General features: G+C 44.2%; 1 protein-coding gene across 2 annotated transcripts; it reads right to left on the reverse strand.

Annotated features, from left to right (window-relative positions):
* Positions 1-2,219: 2,219 nt before the first annotated feature.
* On the reverse strand, positions 2,220-26,905 carry LOC112248314 (mitogen-activated protein kinase 4). Of its 2 annotated transcripts, XM_024417228.2 has the most exons (8): positions 26,500-26,905; positions 25,877-25,976; positions 24,735-25,184; positions 20,675-21,262; positions 9,587-9,731; positions 7,321-7,482; positions 6,813-7,026; positions 2,220-5,566 (listed from the first exon to the last, which is right to left on the reverse strand). In XM_024417228.2, exons 4-8 carry the CDS (start codon positions 21,215-21,217, stop codon positions 4,447-4,449), a joined length of 2,184 nt encoding a protein of 727 aa, XP_024272996.2. In that variant the 5' UTR covers positions 21,218-21,262; positions 24,735-25,184; positions 25,877-25,976; positions 26,500-26,905; the 3' UTR covers positions 2,220-4,446. The 2 variants fall into 2 exon arrangements, with proteins under 2 accessions (XP_024272996.2, XP_042176237.1); XM_042320303.1 differs by lacking the exon at positions 25,877-25,976.

Raw genomic sequence — 26,905 nt, forward strand, 5'->3', positions numbered from 1 at the left:
GCATTGTCCTCCTCAAATGTCATAACACATCAAATTATTAAAACCCCTTAGAAGGAGCTCGATTACACAGGTGTCTGTTTTTTGTTTTCTTTACACTTCATTAGTGACTTGCATTGAGCAATAATGAACACTGGAGGACAGCAGAGCTCTGTGTACGACACACACGCACTAACAAAACATGATGGCCATTTATCATCATTGGCTGCAAAATCCATCATTCTCCACAGCTATCAATCTTATTTATACTGTCTATGTATTTATTATTACTATTAACATTATTATTATCATTATTATAAAAATTATCATTAACATTATTATCATTATTATTAACATTATTATTATTAAGATCATTATTATCATTATTGTTATTAAGATCATTATTATTAACATGATTATTATTGATATTATTATAATTACTATTATTAAGTTCAGATGATTCATGCTCTTCACACCATATGTGATTATAACCTCTCTTTTTCTTATATAATCACCCGTAGACGACTGGTTTGACTTTAGCCTCCACGGGACCCAGATGTGCCAAAACAGGTAATAGGAGGAGATTTATCCCCAGCTCCAGCAGTGCTGATATCAGCGGTCAGAAGAAAATAATAAGAAAAAAAAAACACCCTTCCAGAAATGTTCAGTCAACTTTTATTTGTCTGTTCATCATCTAAAGAGGAACTACAAAAGGGATAAGAGTCAATTGATTTCAGCTGTGCAAACTGCCGCTTCCACCATACGTGATACAAGCAGGACACCCTCAAGTAAAGATTGTCCACAATTTCACATTATTAAAGTCATGTAGTTAAAATCATTTGACAGTTTAATCGAGGACCAAGCCATGCAAAACTATTACATTCAGGGAGCTGGAACCATTGAGCTGTAGGCCTATTCTGAGGCTCATTCATGAACCGACTCAGACTAAAAGGGACATATTCTGTCACAACAAGCATATTGGATCTAACTATGTACAGTAATAGTCAAAGGTTTGGACACACCTTCTCAACCAAGGGTTTTTCATTATTTTTTACTATTTTCTACATCATAGAATAAAATTGAAAACATCAAAACTATGAAATAACACATATGGAATCATGTAGTAACCAAAAAAGTGCTAAACAAATAAAAAAATATTTTATATTGTTCAAAGTAGCCACCCTTTGCCTTGATGACAGCTTTGCACACTCTTGGCATTCTCTCAACCAGCTTCACCTGGAATGGTTTTCCAACAGTTTTGAAGGAGTTCCCAAATATGCTGAGCACTTTGCAGTTGGCTGCTTTTCCTTCACTCTGCGGTCCAACTCATCCCAAACCATCTCAATTGGGTTGAGGTCGTGTGATTGTGGAGGCCATGTCATCTGATGCAGCACTCCATCACTCTCTTTGATCAAATAGCCCTTACACCGCCTGGAGGTGTGTTGAGTCATTGTCCTGTTGAAAAACAAATGATAGTCCCACTAAGTTCAAACCAGATGGAATGGCGTATTTCTGCAGAATGCTTATTATTGGTTTCCTTTAGAAGTGGTTTCTTTGCAGCAATTCGACCATGAAGGCCTGATTCACGCAGTCTCCTCTGAACAGTAGATGTTGAGATGTGTCTGTTACTTGAACTCTGTGAATCATTTATTTGAGCTGCAATTTCTGTGCCTGGTAACTCTAATGAACTTATCCTCTGCAGTAGAGGTAACTCTCTCTGGGTCTTCCATTCCTGTGGTGGTTCTCATGAGAGCCAGTTTCATCATAGCGCTTGATGGTTTTTGCGACTGCACTTGAAGAAACTTTCAAAGTTCTTGAAATGTTCCGGATTGACTGACCTTCATGTCTTAAAGTAATGTTGGACTGTTGTTTCCCTTTGCTTATTTGAGCTGTTCTTGTCATAATATGAAATTGGTATATTACCAAATAGGGCTATCTTCTGTATACCAACCCTATCTGGTCACAACACAACTGATTGCCTCAAATGCATTAAGAAGGGAAAAAAATACGCAAATTAACTTTTAGCAAGGCACACCTGTTAATTGAAATGCTTTCCAGGTGACTACCTCATGAAGCTGGTTGAGAGAATGCCAAGAATGTGCAAAGTTGTCATCAAGGCAAAGGGTGTCTACTCTGAACAATCTCAAATTTAAAATGAATATTGATTTGTTTAACACCTTTTTAGTTTCTACCTGATTCCATATGTGTTATTTCATAGTGTTGAAGTCCTCACTATTATTCTATAACGCAGAAAATAGTAAAACATAAATTAAAAACTCTGCAATGAGTAGGTGTATCCAAACTTTTGACTGGTACTGATATTATTGCTGACTGTTATTTTACCAGTAAAATATCACGGACTTGCCCAGATTACATCTGTCACTGCACATGAAGCCTAATTGGCTTTTAAGAACCTGGTCCCTGGCAATGTCTGTCTGATGTGCTTTTGTCATTAGAACTTCGCTCTGCTCTGAAGATAGTCAATTCTGGGAATTGCAGGGTGCAAACTATGTTAGCTCATTATGTCCGCTTTACAATGTCATGTGATATTGTGCAATAATACAGTTCTCATGACTCGAGAGTATATCATTATGAAATCCAACCATTTTGGAACGGTAGCTGTCATTGAATTTGTAGTAACAATGGTAAAAGCATGAGACAAGATCTACGTCCCCAATGGCAAACCCCAATTCCCAATTACAGTGCACTACTTTTGACCAGGGTCCATAGGGCTTTGGTCAAAAGTATTGCACTATATAGGAATTGGGTGCCGTTTGTTTGTTTGGGGTGCAGCCTAAAGAGTTTTGAGTGCTTGATGAGTGCGTGGCCTTTTTGCTGCACGGCCTTGTGCATGACTACTCCTTAGGCTTTCTGTTATCAGCTTGATATCAGCTAGGCTGACTACCGTGTTGTCACTGTTCTAAGTATACCTCCCTGTGATGACAACGTGGGTGTGCAGGTACTAGACAGATATATCTTACTGCATTACCGTGAGAAAACTCCTTTTCAGCTAAATAATAACACACACACACACACATAAATCCCCAAAAGCTGTACTTAACCTTAAACTGTGAACAAACCATTACTGGCATCTGGAAGATGCTTTATGAAACAGCAGTTCAATGTATACAATTGTACAAGGCATACTGTTTGAAATCACAGCAGCAGTGTTCAACAGTAAAACCTCATTATATGAGTCCCAGAGACCATCTCCCTTTGACTGTTATTTCACTCTGGTCCAGGTTGTTAGTGCGCGTTCCTCCATTAACACATTCCTTAGTAGAAGAAGGGGCTCTAATGCCACGGACCAGAGCTAACTGTTCTTATGCTAAGATGTGTATCTATAAATACATTCAGACCCATTATAGGAGATACTTCCCACTCAATGGAAAATATACGTATCATTCTTCTTGAGAATTTGCTGCAGGAAGATCTATAGTTACTCACATCTAGAAGATATCTAAACAACCTAAAGGGTTATGTTTGAAAGAGACATTTCAACAAAATTATAACCAAATATAGCTGGCTGCGTTGTCTTTAAGCGATTTTGCTATGCAATACCTGGAATTTCCTCTTTCCACCTAACTGTTGATCATTTGCAGGCATTCTTGTAATGAGTACAGTTGCTGCTTTCAAGCAACATACTGTATGTAGGCTTACTACATAGGCTTACTACTTTCCATTAGATTCTGTAAAACATACATTCATTTACAGCAGTGACCTCAATGACATACTGTATGCAGTAGCAAAAACATTGGAAGCTCATTATGTTGTTTGTAGCTAACGGATCTTGATCCTCGCTTTTCTCTCCTCACCTCCTGCTCTGATCCAAAGGACCAGCACCATTCATTTAAGTGAGAAGGGTCAGTGTCAAAGGCAACTTATGAAAAGTTGCACACCGCAATGATAATGGGTAAAAAAAAAAGCTATTTTACACTGGGAGTAATCATTGGGAGTATACAGTATATAGAGCGTTTCTCCAAACGTTTACTATTCTGTTAGTCAGCACCTCGCTTATTACTTTGGGTGTGAGTCAACTCGTGCTTTTTACAAGGCAAGTCTTACTAAGTATACCACAGTCCTTGGAAGCAGCTCCCACAGTCTACCAGTGCTTTCTGTGGTAGACTTAAATGCAGCTCCCACAGTCTACCAGTGCTTTCTGTGGTAGCCTTAAAAGCAGTTCCCACAGTCTACCAGTGCTTTCTGTGGTAGCCTTAAATGCCGCTCCCACAGTCTACCAGCACCCTCTGTGGTAGACTTGGACCTATGTCCTATTAGGAGTTGGGAGTCTGAGGTGGGGGTGGCCGGTGCTCCGGGAGTCTAGGTACCCTCTTGATGTTGGCCCGTTTGGCCCCGTCTGGGCTTCCCCCCAGGTCCTCACTCTGACCACAGAGCTTCAGCGCTCGAGAGATGAACATGTCTAGGTCAAACGGGCCCCCTTGCCCCCTGGAGGGAAGAGTCTGCGGGGGCTCATGAATCGACGAAGGAATGAGAGGTGATATTGGTGGAGGAGACGAGGGAGAACAGGGCAACAGGGAGGGAGGGGAATGGGACGCGGCAGGCGGGCTGAGTGTGTGACGCTTGTCCAGTCCAGGTGATGGCTGTATGACCGGCGAACAACTGTGAAAGAGTGGGGCAGGGAGAGAGGTGGGAAAAGGGGGCAGCGGGGGTGAGCTGGGGTAGGACAGGGGTCCCTGGGGTGGGCTGGCGGAGGACAGGGGTTCCTGGGGTGGGCTGGCGGAGGACAGGGGTTCCTGGGGTGGGCTGGGGCAGGACAGGAGTTCCTGGGGTGGGCTGGGGCAGGACAGGGGTTCCTGGGGTGGGCTGGCGGAGGACAGGGGTCCCTGGGGTGAGCTGGCGGAGGATAGGAGTTCCTGGGGTGAGCTGGCGGAGGACAGGGGTCCCTGGGGTGAGCTGGGGTAGGACAGGGGTCCCTGGGGGGCTGGCGGAGGATAGGAGTTCCTGGGGTGGGCTGGCGGAGGATATGAGTTCCTGGGGTGAGCTGGCGGAGGACAGGGGTCCGTGGGGTGGGCTGGGGTAGGACAGGGGTCCCTGGGGTGAGCTGGGGGAGGACAGGCGAGTCTGTGTGCTCTCCACCCAGCGAGAGATCTCCTGGAATAGGTCCCAAGGTGGCTCCTCGACAGGCAGCTCCTTCACGCTGGCCCCTCTAGGCTCAGGCCCCTCAGGCACAAGGAGCTGGCTATTCCTCTTCCAGTGAGACAGGTCCAGGATCAGCTTGGGCTCGGAGTAGTGCTGCGGCTTGCCGTCCCTCCACGCAACCTTGTCCAGATAGGAAGGGGAGCCCACTTTGTAGTCACAGGAGCGACCACAGTCCAGCTCAGCATAAGCCCCGCCCCCACAGGCCCGCACCAGAGAGGAGTGGGAGTGGTCCAGGAAGCGCTCGGCAGAGCTGCTGTGGGAATACTTGCGAGGGTCCACCTGGGCCTCCTCCAACAGAGGGTAGGAACCTGCCCTGGGATCTCTCTGGACCTCCTCCTCTTTGGAGTTGACCACCTCCGAGACCCCAGGCATGCACTGACAGCCACCCTGCTGCTGCCAGTACAGGTCTGATGACAGGCTGGTATCATATCTGCACAGTGGAAACAAAGAGCTTGTCAACGAAACATCGCCGTTGCCATTTCAGTCTACTGAGGTGAAGACCATTTTGGTGTTATCTTTAAACTCTCTCTCTCACACACATACCCCACTGGGCACAGACCCCAATTCAACATATTTTCCACATTGGTTCAACGTGTTAACCTCCACACAGCGTTTCCCTGGCTCTTTGTTAATCTCCACACAGCGTTTCCCTGGCTCTTTGTTAATCTCCACACAGCGTTTCCCTGGCTCTCTGTTAATCTCCACACAGCGTTTCCCTGGCTCTCTGTTAACCTCCACACAGCGTTTCCCTGGCTCTCTGTTAATCTCCACACAGCGTTTCCCTGGCTCTCTGTTAATCTCCACACAGCGTTTCCCTGGCTCTCTGTTAATCTCCACACAGCGTTTCCCTGGCTCTCTGTTAACCTCCACACAGCGTTTCCCTGGCTCTTTGTTAATCTCCACACAGCGTTTCCCTGGCTCTCTGTTAACCTCCACACAGCGTTTCCCTGGCTCTCTGTTAATCTCCACACAGCGTTTCCCTGGCTCTCTGTTAATCTCCACACAGCGTTTCCCTGGCTCTCTGTTAACCTCCACACAGCGTTTCCCTGGCTCTCTGTTAATCTCCACACAGCGTTTCCCTGGCTCTCTGTTAATCTCCACACAGCGTTTCCCTGGCTCTCTGTTAATCTCCACACAGCGTTTCCCTGGCTCTCCCGGAAGCTAATGAATCCAGTCGCTGTACTTTACTAAACTTTATTTGGACTTTTCTTTCAAATCGTCATGTGCTTATTCCCTAGGGCTCATTGTGGGGTTGCTTTCTTTTTTGCTGCTTTTTGTTGATGGCTTTACTTTCTAAGTGTGGTGTATCTGTTGTGTACAGTTCGAGATCATGATATCTCTTTAAATGGTGTCACTGTGCTGTTCCCCCTCAATATGGCTGCTGTAGTGTGTGAAGTGTAACTGACACCATAGAATTCAATAGAAATGAACGGCATAGTACAATGTTGATGTATCTCTGTGGTTGACACCACAGGAGGTCGGTAGCACATTAATTGGGGAGGTCGGGCTCGTGGTAATGGCTGGAGCGGAATCAGTGGAATGGAATCAAATAGAACAAATACATGGTTTCCAGGTTTTTGATGCCATTCCATTTGCTCCGTTCCGTGTCATGTTAATTCCTTGTCACTAGTTGACACGACAGTACAAACAGATCTGAGACCAGGCTAGACACACACCTGTCCCAGTGAGAGCTAGAGGCCTGGCTGTGGCTGTGGCCGGGCTCCGTGACCAGGCTATCATCTAGCTCGTCCTCTATGCGGAAGGGCTGGGGTGACATGGGCTCGTCCTGGGGACACGAGTACTGCTGCAGGAAGGGATGGGACAGGGCCGCCTCAGCCGTCAGCCGGTCCATGGGGTTAAAGGTCAGAATACGCTCCAGGAAGTCTATGGCTAGTGGAGAAAGAGACGGAAACGGAGAATAGAAAAGGCTTTCAAATGATGCGTGCATATACAGTACCTGGCTGCAAGTAAGGTCATATAGCATCAGGAAATCGATTGTATATGAATATAAGACAATCATGAATTTGAGACAAAACATTAGTTAGACATATGTCCTTGTTATTTTTAGTAACTCCAACATTTAACAGAAACTGTTGATTATTTCGGGGAGGTATAGTATAAAGGTGCCATCTGATCTTAGTTGAAGAGTTTTTCGCTGCTCTCCCTCAACCCCATCCCTCTCACCGTCTGCATCGACTTCAGGTAGTAGTTCTCTGAAGGACCTCCTGACCCTCCAACCGTGGCTGACGTAGGAGGGGATGACCTGCCGGAGGTCGTGATGGTCCTCTTCCCTCAACACAGGCACTGTATACAGGATCAGCTGCATCTGCTCCAGCTCATGGGCTCCTGCATATAGAGCAGCCAGGAGGAACCAGGCAGGAAGCCAGGAGGAACCAGGCAGGAACCAGGAGGAACCAGGAGGAAGCCAGGAGGAACCAGGCAGGAAGCCAGGAGGAACCAGGCAGGAAGTCAGGAGGAACCAGGCAGGAAGCCAGGAGGAACCAGGAAGTAAAGAAGCATTATGATTCTAAAACTAGAAAAGGTCATTTTCCTGAAGAAAAATTGTGTCTTGCTTCAGCTTTTTTTATGGTAGAAGTTCAGAAGTTTGAATTGTTAAAGGTTAGTGTTGAAAGTTTGAGGATAAGGTAGTACTAGAAGTAGTGAGTTTTTAAAGACGGGTATTAAGATGGTCAGAGCAGGCTTCTGCGATAAGAAAAGTTTTACAACCTCGTGACTAATGGGCAGGCTACTGAGAAGGTCATAGGTTGAATTTGCTGACAGACCACACACTAAATATGTGTCAACAGGTCTGGATAAAATCATGTGTTACATGACCAAATTATTATTACGACACAAAGCCTAGTGAACATCATCAAAATGGTCCAATATCCAACAAAAGCATAATGTGTTTGAGTTTTGAGTTCTGATATTTGGCAAGCATAATAAGGGGTACAGAAGTAGCTAATCCTAGGAAAATTAGACTTATTTGTCCTGATGGTGGCACTGTAGTGTTATAGGGCTTGAACCCACTATGGCTGCTTGCAGCCATATTTTTATGGTACACTATCCCTTATATACAGTTCATTCAGAAAGTATTCAGATCCCTTCCACATTTTGTTAGTCTAAAATGGATTAACTAAAAAATATTATCTTTGTCCTGAATGCCAAGCGTCACGTCTGGAGGAAACCTGTCACCATCTCTACGGTGAAGCATGGTGGTGGCATCATCATGCTGTGGGGATGTTTTTCAGCGACAGGGACTGGGAGACTAGTCAGGATCCAGGGAAAGATGAACGGAGCAAAGTACAGAGAGATCCTCGATGAAAACCTGCTCCAGAGCGAAGGTTTACCTTCGAACAGGACAAAAACCCTAAGCACACAGCCAAGACAACGCAGGAGCAGCTTTGAGACAAGTCTCTGAATGTCTTTGAGTGGCCCAGCCAGAACCCGGACTTGAACCCGATCGAACATCTCTGGAGAGACCTGAAAATAGCTCCCCATCTAATCTGACAGAGCTTGAGAGGATCTGCAGACAAGAATGGGAGAAACTCCCCATATACAGGTGTGCCAAGCTTGTAGCATCATACCAAAGAAGAGGCTGTAATCACTGCCAAAGGTGCTTCAACAAAGTACTGAGTAAGGGGTCTGAATACTTATGTAAATGTAATATTTCAGTTTTTTATTTTAATACATTTGTAAACATAAAAACCTTATGGTCATTATGGGGTATTGTGTGTAGATTGATTTTATTTCTTTTTTTAACTAGGCAAGTCAGTTAAGAACCAAGTCTTATCTACAATGACGGCCTACCCCGGCCAAAACCCCAGCCAAACCCTAACCACACTGGGTTAGGGTTTGTGTGCCGTCCTATGGGACTCCCAATCACGGCCGGTTGTGATACAGCCTGGAATCAAACTAGGGTCTGTAGTGACGCGTCCAGCACTGAGATGCAGTGCCTTAGACCGCTGCACCACTCGGGAGCCTTGATGAAGGGAAAAAATTATTTAATACATTTTAGAATAAGGCTGTAACTTAACAAAGTGTGGAAGAATCAAGGTGTCTGAATACTTTCAGAATACACTGTAGTGCTCTGCCTATGGGCTTGGGTCAAATATAGTGCACAATATAGGGTGCCATTTGGGATACAACCCATATCCTGGATCATTTAGCTTTATTAAAAATTAGGCGTACACTATTGAGCTGTGATTGGATAGAGAACAGACAGACAGGCAACTGGCAATTTCTGTATTATGCAAAAAAAAGTTAAGCAAAAGTAGACTTACTCTTTCACTAGATCAAAAAGATCCTAATTTGACAAAAAAGACTGTACTGCCCAACAGCATAAAAACAAATGGGTAATACCCTCAGTTTATCTAAATCATGAATCATTCAATCCATATGTCTCATATCATATTCATATCCACATCTCTCCACCTCAACAGAATCCTACCTGCAAAGAGCATGCGGCCTGTTAGCATCTCTGCCAGGATGCAGCCAGCTGCCCACATATCGATGGCCTTGGTGTAGTTGTTGGGTGAGAGCAACAGGCGCGGAGACCGGTACCATTTAGTCACCAAGCCCTCTGACAGGTAGCCCTGGCCGATACACACAGACAACAACACACACAGGGTAAGCATGACAAGGAAATTAACACCGATGTACATTTTCCTGGCTCATTTGCTAAAGTGTCTTGATGGCTTTTGTACAGCTTTCCCCCAACTCTTCACACTCACCCATTACAGGTACACTCTTAGAATGAAAGGTGCTAAGTAGAAGCATACAGGGTTCTTTGGCTTGTCCCCTTAGGGTAATCCTTGTTGGTGCTGGGTAGAAACCTTTGCAGAGGGTTCTATCTAGAACCCACAATGAACAGGTAGAAGCCACGAGTCTTGTTAGCCTTTAAAAGTGTATAATTTATGACAATACATTACATGTATGGCCATTATTTGAGGGCCTAGTTATACCCTAACACATTGATCTTAGGAATCCACTGGTTATGCTGGCTTGCAAAGTTATGGGTAATTCCTATTGAAATTCAGCCAGATTTAGGATATCCAACAATTGCATTCAGAATGACTGCCAGGGTTGGGACGATTGAGAATTTAGACTACCTCAAATCATTTAAACTGGAACAACCATCTCAGTAACGGGTGCAATAAATCAAATTACTAACAGATTGGATTAGTTTCTTTGTGTAGCATAAAATTAACCAACCAATCAGTATACAGTACATGCAAAAACACAGATATTACAGTAAAACAAACAATTCTGAAAATCTCCCTGCAATAGAGCATGCTGGGAAATATTAATTTTGGTTCTATGTAGGACACTTCTTGCCTTCCAAAGAATCATTAAAAAAAAAGATTATTACGATGTTAAAGGTTCTAGGTAGAACCCTTCGACTTACAAAAAACCCTTGTCTTCCAAAAAGGGTTCATCTGATCAAAACAGTTCTTGGTAGAACCCTATACCTCTGCAAAGAACTCTTTTGGGAACCCTTTTTCTGTACCATCACTCATTCATATATCTATCCCTTTACACTTGTAAGGTAGTAGTTTTGGAATTGTTAGTTAGATTACTCGTTGGTTATTACTATATCGTCGGAACTAGAAGCACAAGCATTTCGCTACACTCGCATTAACATCTGCTAACCATGTGTATGTGACAAATAAGATTTGATTAGCTTTTTTTTCTAAGAGTGTATAGAAGACAGTGTTCTTTTTCAGGTCATCTACAGTGGATCTAGAAATAGTATGGTGGAAGAGAAGGTCAGAGAAAAAGCCTTTTCTGTCATCATTTATTATCCAATGAGTGTTTCTTCCTCCATTGATGTGGTCTCTAATGCTGTTCTGCCTAGCGCCACACTGGTTTCATCTCGTTAGAGCAGCTCCCTTTTTAATGTATAACACACGTTACACACACACACACACACACACACACCTAACAAGAGACAGCGAGAGATTATGAAAACACAGCCACTGGTTTATGTCACGGGATACTAGTAGTGGTGGGTTGGAATCAGGCGCAGAGAGCAGGGTTCAGTATATTGTGATTTATTCTCCTCCAAAAAACGGTCACGCCAACATACAGGGCGCATCGACCAGCCCAAACACAGGACCAAACAGTCCGGAGAATACACACATGAAAACCACTATCCAACAGAGTAACAAAAACAATCCCGCACAAAACAAGGGCGGGACAACCTACTACATATAGGGAAGCTAATTAAACTAAAATACACACAGGTGAAACTAATAAGACAAAACCAACAGACAAACGAAAAAGGGATCGCTAGCGGCTAGTAGGACGGTGACGACGACCGCCGAGCACTGCCCGAACAGGCAGGGGAGCCAACTTCGGCGGAAGTCGTGACAGTTTATAACAATACATTCACAGCGAGCGACCTCTGCAGGCTCTTGAATTTAATGCATTGCAACCCCAGTGCAATGCAAGCATTTCCTGTCCTCTCTGTCCCTCCCCTCCACTCTCTGCCAATGGATGACGGATGGAGCACTGTTAAATGATGGACGGACGGAGCAAAGTTAAGTGCATTGAGGACGTCGTCCCCACAGTGGCTGTACGTACATACCCCAACCAGAAGCCATGGATTACAGGCAACATTCACACTGAGCTAAAGGGTAGAGCTGCCGCTTTCAAGGTGCGGGACTTTAACCCGGAAGCTTACAATAAACCCCGCTATGCCCTGTGACGAACCATCAAACAGGCAAAGCATCTATACAGGACTAAGATTGAATCATACTACACCAGCTCCGACGCTCGTCGGATGTGGCAGGGCTTGCAAACTACAAAGGGAAGCACAGCCGCGAGCTGCCCAGTGACACGAGCCTACCAGAAGAGCTAAATCACTTACAGTGGGGCAAAAAAGTATTTAGTCAGCCACCAATTGTGCAAGTTCTCCCACTTAAAAAGATGAGAGAGGCCTGTAATTTTCATCATAGGTACACTTCAACTATGACAGACAAAATGAGAAGAAAAAAAATCATCTTCAATGCCCTTGCTGATGGAAGGAGGTTTTCACTCAAAATCTCACGATACATGGCCCCATTCATTCTTTCCTTTACACAGATCAGTTGTCCTGGTCCCTTTACAGAAAAACAGCCCCAAAGCATGATGTTTCCACCCCCATGCTTCACAGTAGGTATGGTGTTCTTTGGATGCAACTCAGCATTCTTTGTCCTCCAAACACGACGAGTTGAGTTTTTACCAAAAAGTTCTATTTTGGTTTCATCTGACCATATGACATTCTCCCAATCTTCTTCTGGATCATCCAAATGCTCTCTAGCAAACTTCAGACGGGCCTGGACATGTACTGGCTTAAGCAGGGGGACATGTCTGGCACTGCAGGATTTGAGTCCCTGGAGGCGTAGTGTGTTACTGATGGTAGGCATTGTTACTTTGGTCCCAGCTCTCTGCAGGTCCTTCACTAGGTCCCCCCTGTGGTTCTGGGATTTTTGCTCACCGTTCTTGTGATCATTTTGACCCCACGGGGTGAGATCTTGCGTGGGGCCCCAGATCGAGGGAGATTATCAGTGGTCTTGTATGTCTTCCATTTCCTAATAATTCCTAATAATTGCTCCCACAATTTCTTCAAACCAAGCTGTTTATTTATTGCAGATTCAGTCTTCCCAGCCTGGTGCAGGTCTACAATTTGTTTCTGGTGTCCTTTGACAGCTCTTTGGTCTTGGCCATAGTGGAGTTTGGAGTGTGACTGTTTGAGGTTGTGGACGGGTGTATTTTATACTGATAACAAGTTCAAACAGGTGCCATTAATACAGGTAACGAGTGGAGGACAGAGGAGACTCTTAAAGAAGAAGTTACAGGTCTGTGAGAGCCAGAAATCTTGCTTGTTTGTAGGTGACCAAATTTTCCACCATAATTTGCAAATAAATTCATAAAAAATCCTACAATGTGATTTTCTGGATTTTTTTTTCTAATTTTGTCTGTCATAGTTGAAGTGTACCTATGATGAAAATTACAGGCCTCTCTCATCTTTTTAAGTGGGAGAACTTGCACAATTGGTGGCTGACTAAATACTTTTTTGCCCCACTGTATATGCTCGCTTCGAGGCAAGCAACACTGAGGCATGCAAGAGAGCATCAGCTGTTCTGGACGACTGTGTGATCATGCTCTCCATAGCCGACATGAGTAAGACCTTTAAACAGGTCAACATACACAAGGCTGCGGGGCCAGACGTATTACCAGAATGTGTGCTCCGGGCATGTGCTCACCAACTGGCAGGTGTCTTCACTGACATTTTCAACATGTCCCTGATTGAGTCTGTAATACCAACATGCTTCAAGCAGACCACCATAGTCCCTGTGCCCAAGAACACTAAGGCAACCTGCCTAAATGACTACAGACCTGTAGCACTCACGTCCATAGCCAGGAAGTGCTTTGAAAGGCTGGTAATGGATCACATCAACACCATTATCCCAGAAACCCTAGACCCACTCCAATTTGCATACCGCCCAAACAGATCCACAGATGATGCAATCTCTATTGCACTCCACAGTGCCCTTTCCCACCTGGACAAAAGGAACACCTATGTGAGAATGCTATTCATTGACTACAGTGCAACGTTCAACACCATAGTACCCTCAAAGCTCATCACCAAGCTAAGGAACCTGGGACTAAACACCTCCACTGCAACTGGATCCTGGACTTCCTAACAGGCTGCCCCCAGGTGGTGACGGTAGGTACCAACACATCTGCCATGCTGATCCTCAACACTGGAGCTCCCCAGGGGTGCCTGCTCAGTCCTCCTGTACTCCCTGTTCACCCATGACTGCATGGCCAGGCACGACTCCAACACCATCATTAAGTTTGCTGACGACACAACAGTGGTAGACCTGATCATCAACAACAACGAGACACCCTATAGGGAGGAGGTCAGAGACCTGGCCGGGTGGTGCCAGAATAATAACCTATCCCTCAACGTAACCAAGACTAAGGAGATGATTGTGGACTACAGGAAAAGGAGCACCGAGCACGTCCCCATTCTCATCGACAGGGCTGTAGTGGAGCAGGTTGAGAGCTTTAAATTCCTTGGTGTCCACATCAACAACAAACTAGATTGGTCCAAACACACCAAGACAGTCGTGAAAAGGGCACGACAAAGCCGATTCCCCCTCAAGAAACTAAAAAGATTTGGCATGGGTCTTGAGATCCTCAAAAGATTCGACAGCTGCAACATTGAGAGCATCCTGACCGGTTGCCTCACTGCCTGGTACGGCAATTGCTCGGCCTCCGACCGCAATGCACTTCAGAGGGTAGTGCGTACGGCCCAGTACATCACTGGGGCAAAGCTGCCTGCCATCCAGGACCTCTACACCAGGCGGTGTCAGAGGAAGGCCCTAAAAATTGTAAAAGACCCTAGCCACCCCAGTCATAGACTGTTCTCTCTACTACCGCATGGCAAGCGGTACCGGAATACCAAGTCTAGGACAAAAATGAATGACGGAGCACTGCTCAATGTTTGATGAGAAGCAGCTAAAACAGCCTTAAAGCATCCCTACATCCCCCTCTCCCCAAATGTCCTTCATTTCACCCTTCTCACCCTCCCTCCTTCTCTCCTTTCTTACCGCTCCCTCCCTCCCTCCTACTCTCCTTTCTCACCGCCTCCCCCTCTCCCCAACTGTACTTCATTTCACCCCTCACTCACACCCACCTTCCCTCCCTCCTTTCCCTCTCTCCTTTCTCACCGCCTCCCCCTCTCCCTGACTCTCCAGGTGATTAATAATTTGTGGAGTTTGACAGGGTTGGCTCAGCAGGTAGAGAGATTGAGATGGGCCTCCTCTGATTAAGCAATCTGTCAAATCTCTGCTTAACTTCCAAAAGCACGGTTTAGTCAGTCACTGATGATTACAAAGGCTGAGTCAGATTTACAATGATAGCTTTATGGTTGTGTCCTAAATGGCAACGTGTTCCCTTTATAGTGCACTACTTTTGACAAGGGCTCATAGGGTTCTGGTCAGAAATAGAGCACTTATGAGGAGAATACGATGCATTTGGGACGTATCCGATTTCTATATTTTTTAATTGAGTCTTTTGACAGTAAGGAGGCGTTATTCAGGTGTCGTTAGCACTTCAATCAAAGCTTTGGTCATAACGCCAACACTTGCAAAAGAATGGGAGGGCTGATGACAACATAATGCTTATTGCCAACCCCTCTGCCACAGACTGACAGGCTTACTTACAGTCGTGAGACAAGCCCACAAGTGACTTCAAGCGATATGAGCAGTTAAAAATGGATGTGTCACCTGTCAAATACCTCTAGATTTGAGGCTGATGCCAAATTCCTGTCATCGTTGTGTCTGCAAGTTTATTTTTAGATGAAACATTCTCTTGATCGTGGCACTATCAAGTATCCTCTCCTACTCCACCTCACTGCTTGCAATTTACCAAGACAAGAACTATCCCAGCTTGGAGCATTGGCCTGCCAGCCTCCCTCTAAGTAAGCCCCCTGCAAGGCTGGCATGGCATGTGGAGCACCAGAGCTTTCTGGTAGACTTTTTATTTTTTACCTTTATTTAACTAGGCAAGTCAGTTAAGAACAAATTCTTATTTACAATGACGGCCTACCCCGGCCAAACGCTAGGCCAATTGTGCGCCGCCCTATGGGACTCCCAATCACGTTCGGTTGTGATACAGCCTGGATTCAAACAAGGTTGTCTGTCGTGACACCTCTAGCACTCAAATGCAGTGCCTTAGACCGCTGCGCCACTTGGGTGCCCTATAGACTCTATAATTGTGTCTGAAATGGCATCAAATTCCATATATATAGGGCACTACTTTTGACCAGCCATATAAGCTCTAGTCAAAAGTAGTGCACTAGGAAATAGTGGTGCAGCTATAAAGGGAATCGGGCTCCATTTTGGATACACTGCATTTCTCTCCTCTCTGAATCAACACAAGACTGTTAAGAGTTCACTACTAAACATTCAGTACAGTAGCTGGGTACACACTCTGTGCAGACCTGTTAGAGTTCACTACTAAACATTCAGTACAGTAGCTAGGTACACACTCTGTGCAGGCCTGTTAGAGTTCACTACTAAACATTCAGTACAGTAGCTGGGTACACACTCTGTCTGGACTGAGGAGTAGCTGTGTGAATAGACGTTGTTCGGTCATGAGGGAGAGAGGGCACGCTGAATGTAAGAGGGAGAGAAACTAACAGGCAATTTCCTGGTTCTTAAAAGGAATCGCCCTGGGTCATTTTGTTACGCCGATGTCCATCTTGAAAGTGCATAAAACCTGACGTGGGCTTTAAAGTCTGAAGTAAAACTCAACTCCCACCAACCTGTCTCTGACACATGACTCCCTGAGGTCATACACACATACTCTGATGATAAGTGTGGGTCCGGGAGGCCAGGGCCAGAGGAGGTCAGACACAGAATGCTCTGTAGATGGCCTGTCTCACACTCCACTGCATAAGAGCAGCATAGAAGCTTTTTGTTTGATTTCACCATCCCCAGAACACAGCATTGCCCATTGTTATTCTGGCAACACTCTTGGCCAGTCTGTTATTCCTGTCCTGCTCACAGCCTGATCCATCTCTTTTCCCTGTCTGCACCCTGCTGCCCCGTGCTCAGATCTCTGGGCCTGGGCCCGGCCAGGACAAAGCTCCCCTTCACTGGGCCCTCACTGACCTGCTGGTGTAACACACTGTGTTCCACCACAACAATAAAGCAGCACAGCAGAGAAGTCGACTGTCAGATGAATCTCTCAGAGCCTAATCCACAATAAGAAAAAACAGACAGGGTAATGGTTCAACTTGGGGCAGCAGGTAGCCTAGTGGTTAGAGCGTTGGGCCAGCAGGTAGCCTAGTGGTTAGAGTGTTGGGCCAGCATTTGAAAGGTCACTAGTTCCAATCCCCCAGTCAACAAGGCCAAACATCTGTTGATATGCCCTTGAGAAAGGCACTTAACCCTAATTGCTCCAGGGTTGCCGTTGATAATGGCTGACTCTGGCAGTGACCCCACTCTAAGAGTGCATCTCATGGGGAGTTGGGATATGGATTTTTATTTTTTTAAATCACACATTTGTATAATGCACACCTGTACGTGTGTGAAATAGGACAAATATAAGTACCCACCAATTATTATATTATTAATTTGTAACTTTAACAGGACATGTTTGGACAAGGTTATGAAAGCTCTGCTGTAGTACTAGCTATAGACGGATGCTAATGCAATCATGCAGAGGAGAGAATCATCAGTCTACAGGAGCTAACAGACTTGGTTCAAGGACATGGTCATACATGCACCACGATCACACAAAAAAAAACAGGCTCAAAGAGGCATCTTAATATGGGTGAATGCTGTAGCGTTTGGGAATGAAGTACATTTGTTGTGAAACGTAAAGATAATGCTAATTGCGCTCAGTTTCCAGCCACCAATGGTGGTTTCTGGTTTTGAGTTGTGTGCCACAACTGCAAATACAAACAATTGGTAGAATGAAACCTTTTTGTTTGATTTCTAAAAGCAGTCTATGAAGTGGAATGAGAAAGGAAAGCACCGGCTCAACTCCAGCAGCACTGGCTATAACAGACCCGACAGTGAATAAGTGCAGACATCCTGCAGTCTTAAATCAACCGGTGGTATCCTCCTCTTTTATATCTCCACTTACATGTCGGGTCAGGAGCTGAAAATGACTAAAAATGGCACTGGAAGAAACGGCAGCAGATTTACGGGCGCCTAACCAATTGTGCTATTATGTGTTTATTTTCGCATTATTTGTAACCTATTTTGTACATAATGTTTCTGCCACCATATCTTATGAAAAAAAAAGAGCTTCTGGATATCAGGACAGTGATCACTCACCTTGGATTAGGCAAAACATTTTCTTCAACAAGCAGGACGCACAGGATGTACTTCAGACATCCGACAAGGCCAACATCCCAGTTATTGGCAAGAGAAACAGATGCAGGTACAGAGGACACAGAGCGGGGTACCTCGTAAAGATCCGCAGACCGCAAGTGAGAAAGCTGCCATGAACGTCAATATTACTTGCCAACATGCAATCACTGGACAATAAATTAGACGAGGTATGATCACGAATATCCTACCAATTGGACATCAGAAACTGTAGCATCTTATGTTTCACGGAATCGTAGCTGAATGATGACATGGATATTCAGCTAGCTGGATATACGCTGCACCCGGCAGAATAGAACAGCACACTCCGATAAGACGAGGGGGGCGGCAGTCTGTGCATATTTGTAAACAACAGCTTGTGCACAAACTCTAAGGAAGTCTCTAGATTTTGCAAGCATGAAGTAAAGTATCTTAAGATAAACTGTAGACTACAGTATTTGCCAAGAGAGTTTTCATCCAGACTTTTCTTGGCTGTTTATTTACCACCACAGACAGATGTTGGCACTAAGACCGCACTCAGTCAGCTGTATAAGGAAATAAGCAAACTGGAAAACACTCACCCAGAGGCAGCGCTCCTAGTGGCCAGGGATTTTAATGCAGGGAAACTTGAATCAGTTTCACCTCATTTCTATCAACATGTTAAATACGCAACCAGAGAGAAAGAAATTCTAGATCACCTGTACTCCACACACAGAGACGGATACAAAGTTCTCCCTCGCCCTCCATTTGATAACTCTGACCACAATTCTATCCTCTTGATTCCTGCTTACAAGCAAAAATGAAAACAGGAAGCACCAGTGACTCGGTCTATAAAAAAGTGATCAAATGAAGTAGATGCTAAACTACAGGACTGTTCTGCTAGCACAGACTAGAACATGTTCCAGGATTCTTCCAATGGCATTGAGGAGTACACCACATCAGTCACTGGCTTTATCAATAAGTGCATTGAGGACGTCGTCCCCGCAGTGACTGTGCGTACATTCCCCAACCAGAAGCCATGGATTACAGGCAACATTCGCACTGAGCTAAAGGGTAGAGCTGCCACTTTTAAGGTGCGGGACTCTAACCCGAGAGCTGCTCAGTGACACGAACCTACCAGACGAGCTAAATCCATTCTATGCTCGCTTCGAGGCAAGCATCACTGAGGCATGCATGAGAGCATCAGCTGTTCCAGACGACTGTGTGATCACGCTCTCCGTAGCCGACATGAGTAAGACCTTTAAACAGGTAAACATACACAAGGCTGCGGGGCCAGACGGATTGCCAGACGTATTACCAGAATGTGTGCTCCGGGCATGTGCTCACCAACTGGCAGGTGTCTTCACTGACATTTTCAACATGTCCCTGATTGAGTCTGTAATACCAACATGTTTCAAGCAGACCACCACAGTCCCTGTGCCCAAGAACAGTAAGGCATCCTGCCTAAATGTCTACAGACCCGTAGCACTCACGTCCGTAGCCATGAAGTGCTTTAAAAGGCTGGTAATGGCTCATATTAACACCATTATCCCAGAAACCCTAGACCCACTAAATTTGCATCCAGCCCAAACAGATCCACAGATGATGCAATCTCTATTGCACTCCACACTGCCCTTTCCCACCTGGACAAAAGGAACACCTATGTGAGAATGCTATTCATTGACTACAGCGCAGCGTTCAACACCATAGTGCCCTCAAAGCTCATCACTAAGCTAAAGACCCTGGGACTAAACACCTCCCTCTGCAACTGGATCCTGCACTTCCTGACGGGCCGCCCCCAGGTGGCAAGGGTAGGTAGCAACACATCTGCCACGCTGATCCTCAACACTGGAGCCCCTCAGTCCTCAGTCCCCTCCTGTACGCCCTGTTCACCCACAACTGCGTGACACAAAAGTGGTAGGCCTGATCATCAACAACAACGAGACAGCCTATAGGGAGGAGGTCAGAGACCTGGCCGGGTGGTGCCAGAATAACAACCTATCCCTCAACATAATCAAGACAAAGAAGATGATTGTGAACTACAGGAAAAGGAGGACAGAGAAATCCCCCATTCTCATTGACGGGGCTGTAGTGGAGCAGGTTGAGAGCTTCAAATTCCTTGGTGTCCACATCACCAACAAACTAGATTGGTCCAAACACACCAAGACAGTCATGAAGAGGGCACGACAAAGCCTATTCCCCCTTAGGGGAAAAGATTTGGCATGGGTCCTCAGATCCTCAAAAGGTTCTACAGCTGCAACATCGAGAGCATCCTGACTGGTTGCATCACTGCCTGGTACGGCAACTGCTCGGCCTCCGACCGCAAGGCACTACAGAGAGTAGTGAGTACGGCCCAGTACATCACTGGGGCAAAGCTGCCTGCCATCCAGGACCTCTACATCAGACGGTGTCAGAGGAAGGCCCTAAAAATTGTCAAAGACCCCAGCCACCCCAGTCATAGACTGTTCTCTCAACTATCGCAAGGCAAGCAGTACCGGAGCACCAAGTCTAGGACCAAAAAGGCTTCTCAATGGTTTTTACCCCCAAGCCATAAGACTCCTGAACATTTAACCAAATGGTTACCCAGACTAGGGGGACCTGATCCTGCATCAGCCCTAATCTGATAGGCTTTACAGACCCCGAGCTAGCTATTCTCTTCTAATGGCAGCCTACTGTAGTCTCACCTTATGGGAGTAGTGTGGGTCAACGATTCGGGCCAGGCCAAAATCTCCGATCTTGAGCAGTAGCTGGTCTGTGTTGAGGAACACGTTGGCTGGTTTAAGGTCGCGGTGCAGCACGTTGGCTGAGTGGATGAACTTGAGGCCTCGTAGTAGCTGGTAGAAGAGCAAAATGGCGTGCCCACCGGGAAGTGGTCCCTGCTCTAGCAGCTTAGCTAGGTCCGTCTCCATGCACTCCTGGACGATGTACAGGGCACTCAGCTGGGCCGGGTCGCGAGGCAGCGGGTGGCCGTAAGGACCCAGAACCTCGTGCACGCGCACAACATTCTCATGCTGCAGGCGCCGTGTGATCTTGACCTCCCGCAGGGCGTGCTTCACGCTGACCGCGTCACGCATCACCAGCTTCTTCACAGCCACCCGCTGGCCGCTGCGCTTGTCCACAGCAGACAGAACCAGACCAGTGGCACCGCTGCCCAGAGGCCGGGGGTCTATGAAGTGTCCCCCCAGGTCAAAGCCGTGGAGGAACAGTGAGGAGTCCTGTTTTGCCATGGCTCAGCTGACTACTGGTGTCCACTGGTTATTGCATGATGAGGTCTAGAAATCAGAAAGGATCATTCATGATTTGATAACAAAGCAAATAAAATTACTGGAATCAAACATACATATACTGTAGGTATAATAATCCCATCTGTAAAATGGTAATTACTTTATATTGTAATGTATTTTGTAATAGCATAGATACTAGATCAATATACATGTTGTATTCTATGTTCTATTATTATATATATTGTTATCTATATTACTATTATCTATATTATTATTATCTATATTATTACGATCTATATTATTATAATCTATATTATTACTATCTATATTTTTATTATCACTGCATTGTTGGAAAGAGATCCCAAAGTAAACATTTAACTGTACTGTTATACTCCTGTTATATCCTGTACTGTTATACTCCAGTTGTATCCTGTACTGTTATACTCCTGTTATATCCTGTACTGTTATACACCTGTTGTATCCTGTACTGTTATACACCTGTTGTATCCTGTACTGTTATACACCTGTTGTATCCTGTACTGTTATACACCTGTTGTATCCTGTACTGTTATACACCTGTTATACACCTGTTGTATCCTGTACTGTTCTACACCTGTTGTATCCTGTACTGTTATACACCTGTTATACACCTGTTGTATCCTGTACTGTTATACACCTGTTGTATCCTGTACTGTTATACACCTGTTGTATCCTGTACTGTTATACACCTGTTGTATCCTGTACTGTTATACACCTGTTGTATCCTGTACTGTTATACACCTGTTGTATCCTGTACTGTTATACACCTGTTGTATCCTGTACTGTTATACACCTGTTGTATCCTGTACTGTTATACACCTGTTGTATCCTGTACTGTTATACACCTGTTGTATCCTGTACTGTTATACTCCTGTTGTGTCCTGTACTGTTATACACCTGTTGTGTCCTGTACTGTTATACACCTGTTGTATCCTGTACTGTTATACACCTGTTGTGTCCTGTACTGTTATACACCTGTTGTATCCTGTACTGTTATACACCTGTTATACACCTGTTATACACCTGTTGTATCCTGTACTGTTATACACCTGTTGTGTCCTGTACTGTTATACACCTGTTGTGTCCTGTACTGTTATACACCTGTTGTATCCTGTACTGTTATACTCCTGTTGTATCCTGTACTGTTATACACCTGTTATACACCTGTTATACACCTGTTGTATCCTGTACTGTTATACACCTGTTGTATCCTGTACTGTTATACACCTGTTGTATCCTGTACTGTTATACACCTGTTATACACCTGTTATACACCTGTTGTATCCTGTACTGTTATACACCTGTTGTATCCTGTACTGTTCTACACCTGTTGTATCCTGTACTGTTATACACCTGTTGTATCCTGTACTGTTATACACCTGTTGTATCCTGTACTGTTATACACCTGTTATACACCTGTTGTATCCTGTACTGTTATACACCTGTTATACACCTGTTATACACCTGTTGTATCCTGTACTGTTATACACCTGTTGTATCCTGTACTGTTATACACCTGTTGTATCCTGTACTGTTCTACACCTGTTGTATCCTGTACTGTTATACACCTGTTGTATCCTGTACTGTTATACACCTGTTGTATCCTGTACTGTTATACACCTGTTGTATCCTGTACTGTTATACACCTGTTGTATCCTGTACTGTTATACACCTGTTGTATCCTGTACTGTTATACACCTGTTGTATCCTGTACTGTTATACACCTGTTGTATCCTGTACTGTTATACTCCTGTTGTATCCTGTACTGTTATACACCTGTTGTATCCTGTACTGTTATACACCTGTTGTATCCTGTACTGTTATACACCTGTTGTATCCTGTACTGTTATACTGTTATACACCTGTTGTATCCTGTACTGTTATACTGTTATACACCTGTTGTATCCTGTACTGTTATACACCTGTTGTATCCTGTACTGTTATACACCTGTTGTATCCTGTACTGTTATACTCCTGTTGTATCCTGTACTGTTATACACCTGTTGTATCCTGTACTGTTATACACCTGTTGTATCCTGTACTGTTATACACCTGTTGTATCCTGTACTGTTATACACCTGTTGTATCCTGTACTGTTATACACCTGTTGTATCCTGTACTGTTATACACCTGTTGTATCCTGTACTGTTATACACCTGTTGTATCCTGTACTGTTATACACCTGTTGTATCCTGTACTGTTATACACCTGTTGTATCCTGTACTGTTATACACCTGTTGTATCCTGTACTGTTATACTCCTGTTGTATCCTGTACTGTTATACACCTGTTATACACCTGTTGTATCCTGTACTGTTATACACCTGTTGTATCCTGTACTGTTATACACCTGTTGTATCCTGTACTGTTATACACCTGTTGTATCCTGTACTGTTATACACCTGTTGTATCCTGTACTGTTATACACCTGTTATACACCTGTTGTATCCTGTACTGTTATACACCTGTTGTATCCTGTACTGTTATACACCTGTTGTATCCTGTACTGTTATACACCTGTTGTATCCTGTACTGTTATACACCTGTTGTATCCTGTACTGTTATACACCTGTTATACACCTGTTGTATCCTGTACTGTTATACACCTGTTGTATCCTGTACTGTTATACACCTGTTGTATCCTGTACTGTTATACACCTGTTGTATCCTGTACTGTTATACACCTGTTGTATCCTGTACTGTTATACACCTGTTGTATCCTGTACTGTTATACACCTGTTGTATCCTGTACTGTTATACACCTGTTGTATCCTGTACTGTTATACACCTGTTATACACCTGTTGTATCCTGTACTGTTATACACCTGTTGTATCCTGTACTGTTATACACCTGTTGTATCCTGTACTGTTATACACCTGTTGTATCCTGTACTGTTATACACCTGTTATACACCTGTTGTATCCTGTACTGTTATACACCTGTTGTATCCTGTACTGTTATACACCTGTTGTATCCTGTACTGTTATACACCTGTTGTATCCTGTACTGTTATACACCTGTTGTATCCTGTACTGTTATACACCTGTTATACACCTGTTGTATCCTGTACTGTTCTACACCTGTTGTATCCTGTACTGTTATACACCTGTTATACACCTGTTGTATCCTGTACTGTTATACACCTGTTCTACACCTGTTGTATCCTGTACTGTTATACACCTGTTATACACCTGTTGTATCCTGTACTGTTATACACCTGTTGTATCCTGTACTGTTATACACCTGTTATACACCTGTTGTATCCTGTACTGTTATACACCTGTTGTATCCTGTACTGTTATACACCTGTTGTATCCTGTGCTGTTATACTCCAGTTGTATCCTGTGCATGTGGCGAAACATGAATATGCATGGGGATTTGATTGCAATTACGCTTTTCCTGGAATGAGCTCCATAGAATTTAGAGTGTATCACTCTTGAACAAAGTGTAAATAAAATAGGTATACAGTGTCTCCATCTACCTCATATCAGAGACAGTAGAGCAAGTAAGGAGACAACTCCACACCCTGGTACAGGGCAAGTGTTGTCATAGCAACACCCCACCATCTGTGCCTGCTACAGATAGATGCGCTGGATGGCAGAGGCAGACATTCAGCACTGGTCTCTGATCCTAGCGGAGCGATCCCAGCTCAACTCCCGCTGGTGAAATTAGCTGAGAGTTACATTCACAGAGATTGTAGAGAATCCTGCTCTTCCCGTCTGTCAGTCAGTTGGCCGACCGCCCATTCAGTCCCTCCCTGGTCGATGTTCCCAGACTTCCCACTCGGTTTTGTGGCATTGAGTTAACGAGTGTCCGTGTAATCCCTCAGTAATCTAGCTGCCGGCTGCCTTGTGCCTGTGGAGCCGAAGCGTGGCACCGGCTCCCTCTGGACTGGACACAACTATTGGACACCATCACATACCTGCTGCTTCTGTGAAGGAGGGCCAAGATGAAGCAAGTTACACATTAAATGCAAAAAAAGATCTTATGTGTCACATTTCAATATGAACTAGTGATACAATGTTGCCTCCTATTCACACTGTTCATTTTGACACATTACTTTTACTTGGTGTCATTTGATTCCTACATGTGGATCTAATGTAATAGCTGCAAAGAACAGAAAGAGCAAATGTTGCATAGCCTAGTGGAAGAATAGTCTAGACATCACCAAAAAGCCTATTTTTAATATAAATATTTTGTACATTCAAATGAATTAATAGCTAGAAATGATATAATGATAACTAGGACTATAAGGTAACTACTGGGATACAATATGACATAGGCCAAAATGTTGCTATTGTTTTAAATCAGTTGATATTTGAGGCCAGGATATTTATTAAATGAATGTGCTCCAATTGGACATTTAAATAGCTACTCAGTTCCAATCTGGTAAATTTGCTCAAGAATGCTGCTATGTCAAAGCCTACTATCACAAATGTAAGCTTTAGTCTTTTACCACATAATAATAGTGATCTTTCAGTAAAATACACAATTAATATGCTCTTGTTCTATGCCAGTTTTATGCTATATGTTCTTTGTTGTTCTGTGCTATTTTCCCTCTATCTATGGAAACGAGGATATTGACACTGGATCTACAGGAAGGTATGGAGGGTATTGGCTTACTTTATAAATGACGTATAGGGCAGGCTAATGGATATGACGCCTGTGGTGCGCGCTGTCCTCTATTTCATAGTTCTGTCGTTACGTAACGCAAGTATAATTCCTAAAAAAAAACATAGTTGATTGAGGCATTCGAATCTGTGTTAGCCAGTTGTAAAATAGCCTGTAGCTCCATAAGCAGTAGAAGTAGTTGTTAGTGTGAAAAAACATTAGTATGAGAGAAAATGTGAGAAAATGTTGTTATTCCATGTTTTTTTTAAAGATTATTATTATCCTTATTATAATATTATGGTCCATTAAAACAATGCATACATTTTCTAAGAGATAGTCTAGGCTACTGTAGTACAATGCACCGGTCTGCGTCTGCCTTTGTGTGTGGTTGTGGCTACATTGTAACGCCCCTATCGCAACAAAAACATTCAAAACCCCTAAAGATAAAAAGAAAAAAAGAAGATGCCGTAAAACTAAGTGTTTTCCCAAATGTACTACTCATGAAAACAGCTAATGAACATGAGCCAGTGAGTAGCCTATTGCTCAGCAAGTGTAGCGTTATCTTTACATCTATCGGCCCATCCATTGAATAACTACAAAGGCACAAGATATCACAACACAACGAGAGCACTTACCATAATAATATATGCCGCCGTGAACATTGCAGCCTGTCACAGAAAAATAATGCGTGTTTTTCTCTATTTGACTGTCAAAAATAAAGTAAAACATAACATATTTGTTTCATTTTTGTTAATGAATCAGCCAGCGGGACTGTGCCAGTATCCGTGATTGTGGTGATATTAGCCTACCTAGCAATCCGCTGCTGCGTAAATAATGTATTTAGAGGAATAGGCTAGGCTACCACTCTTTCCGATCTGTGCCAGTAGTCTACGCAGCCAGTAAGCACAGACTGACAAAAGCTGCACCATGAATGATTGAGTGTTCCTCTAATTCTTTCGGTAAGCCGGCCTATAGGTTACTTCCCACACCGAGCGTTGTATTACCTCTTATAAAAATAAAAAACTCCACCACCCCCCAACG

The sequence above is a fragment of the Oncorhynchus tshawytscha genome, linkage group LG04, assembly GCF_018296145.1.
Source record: "Oncorhynchus tshawytscha isolate Ot180627B linkage group LG04, Otsh_v2.0, whole genome shotgun sequence".
Classification (NCBI taxonomy): Eukaryota; Metazoa; Chordata; class Actinopteri; order Salmoniformes; family Salmonidae; genus Oncorhynchus; species Oncorhynchus tshawytscha.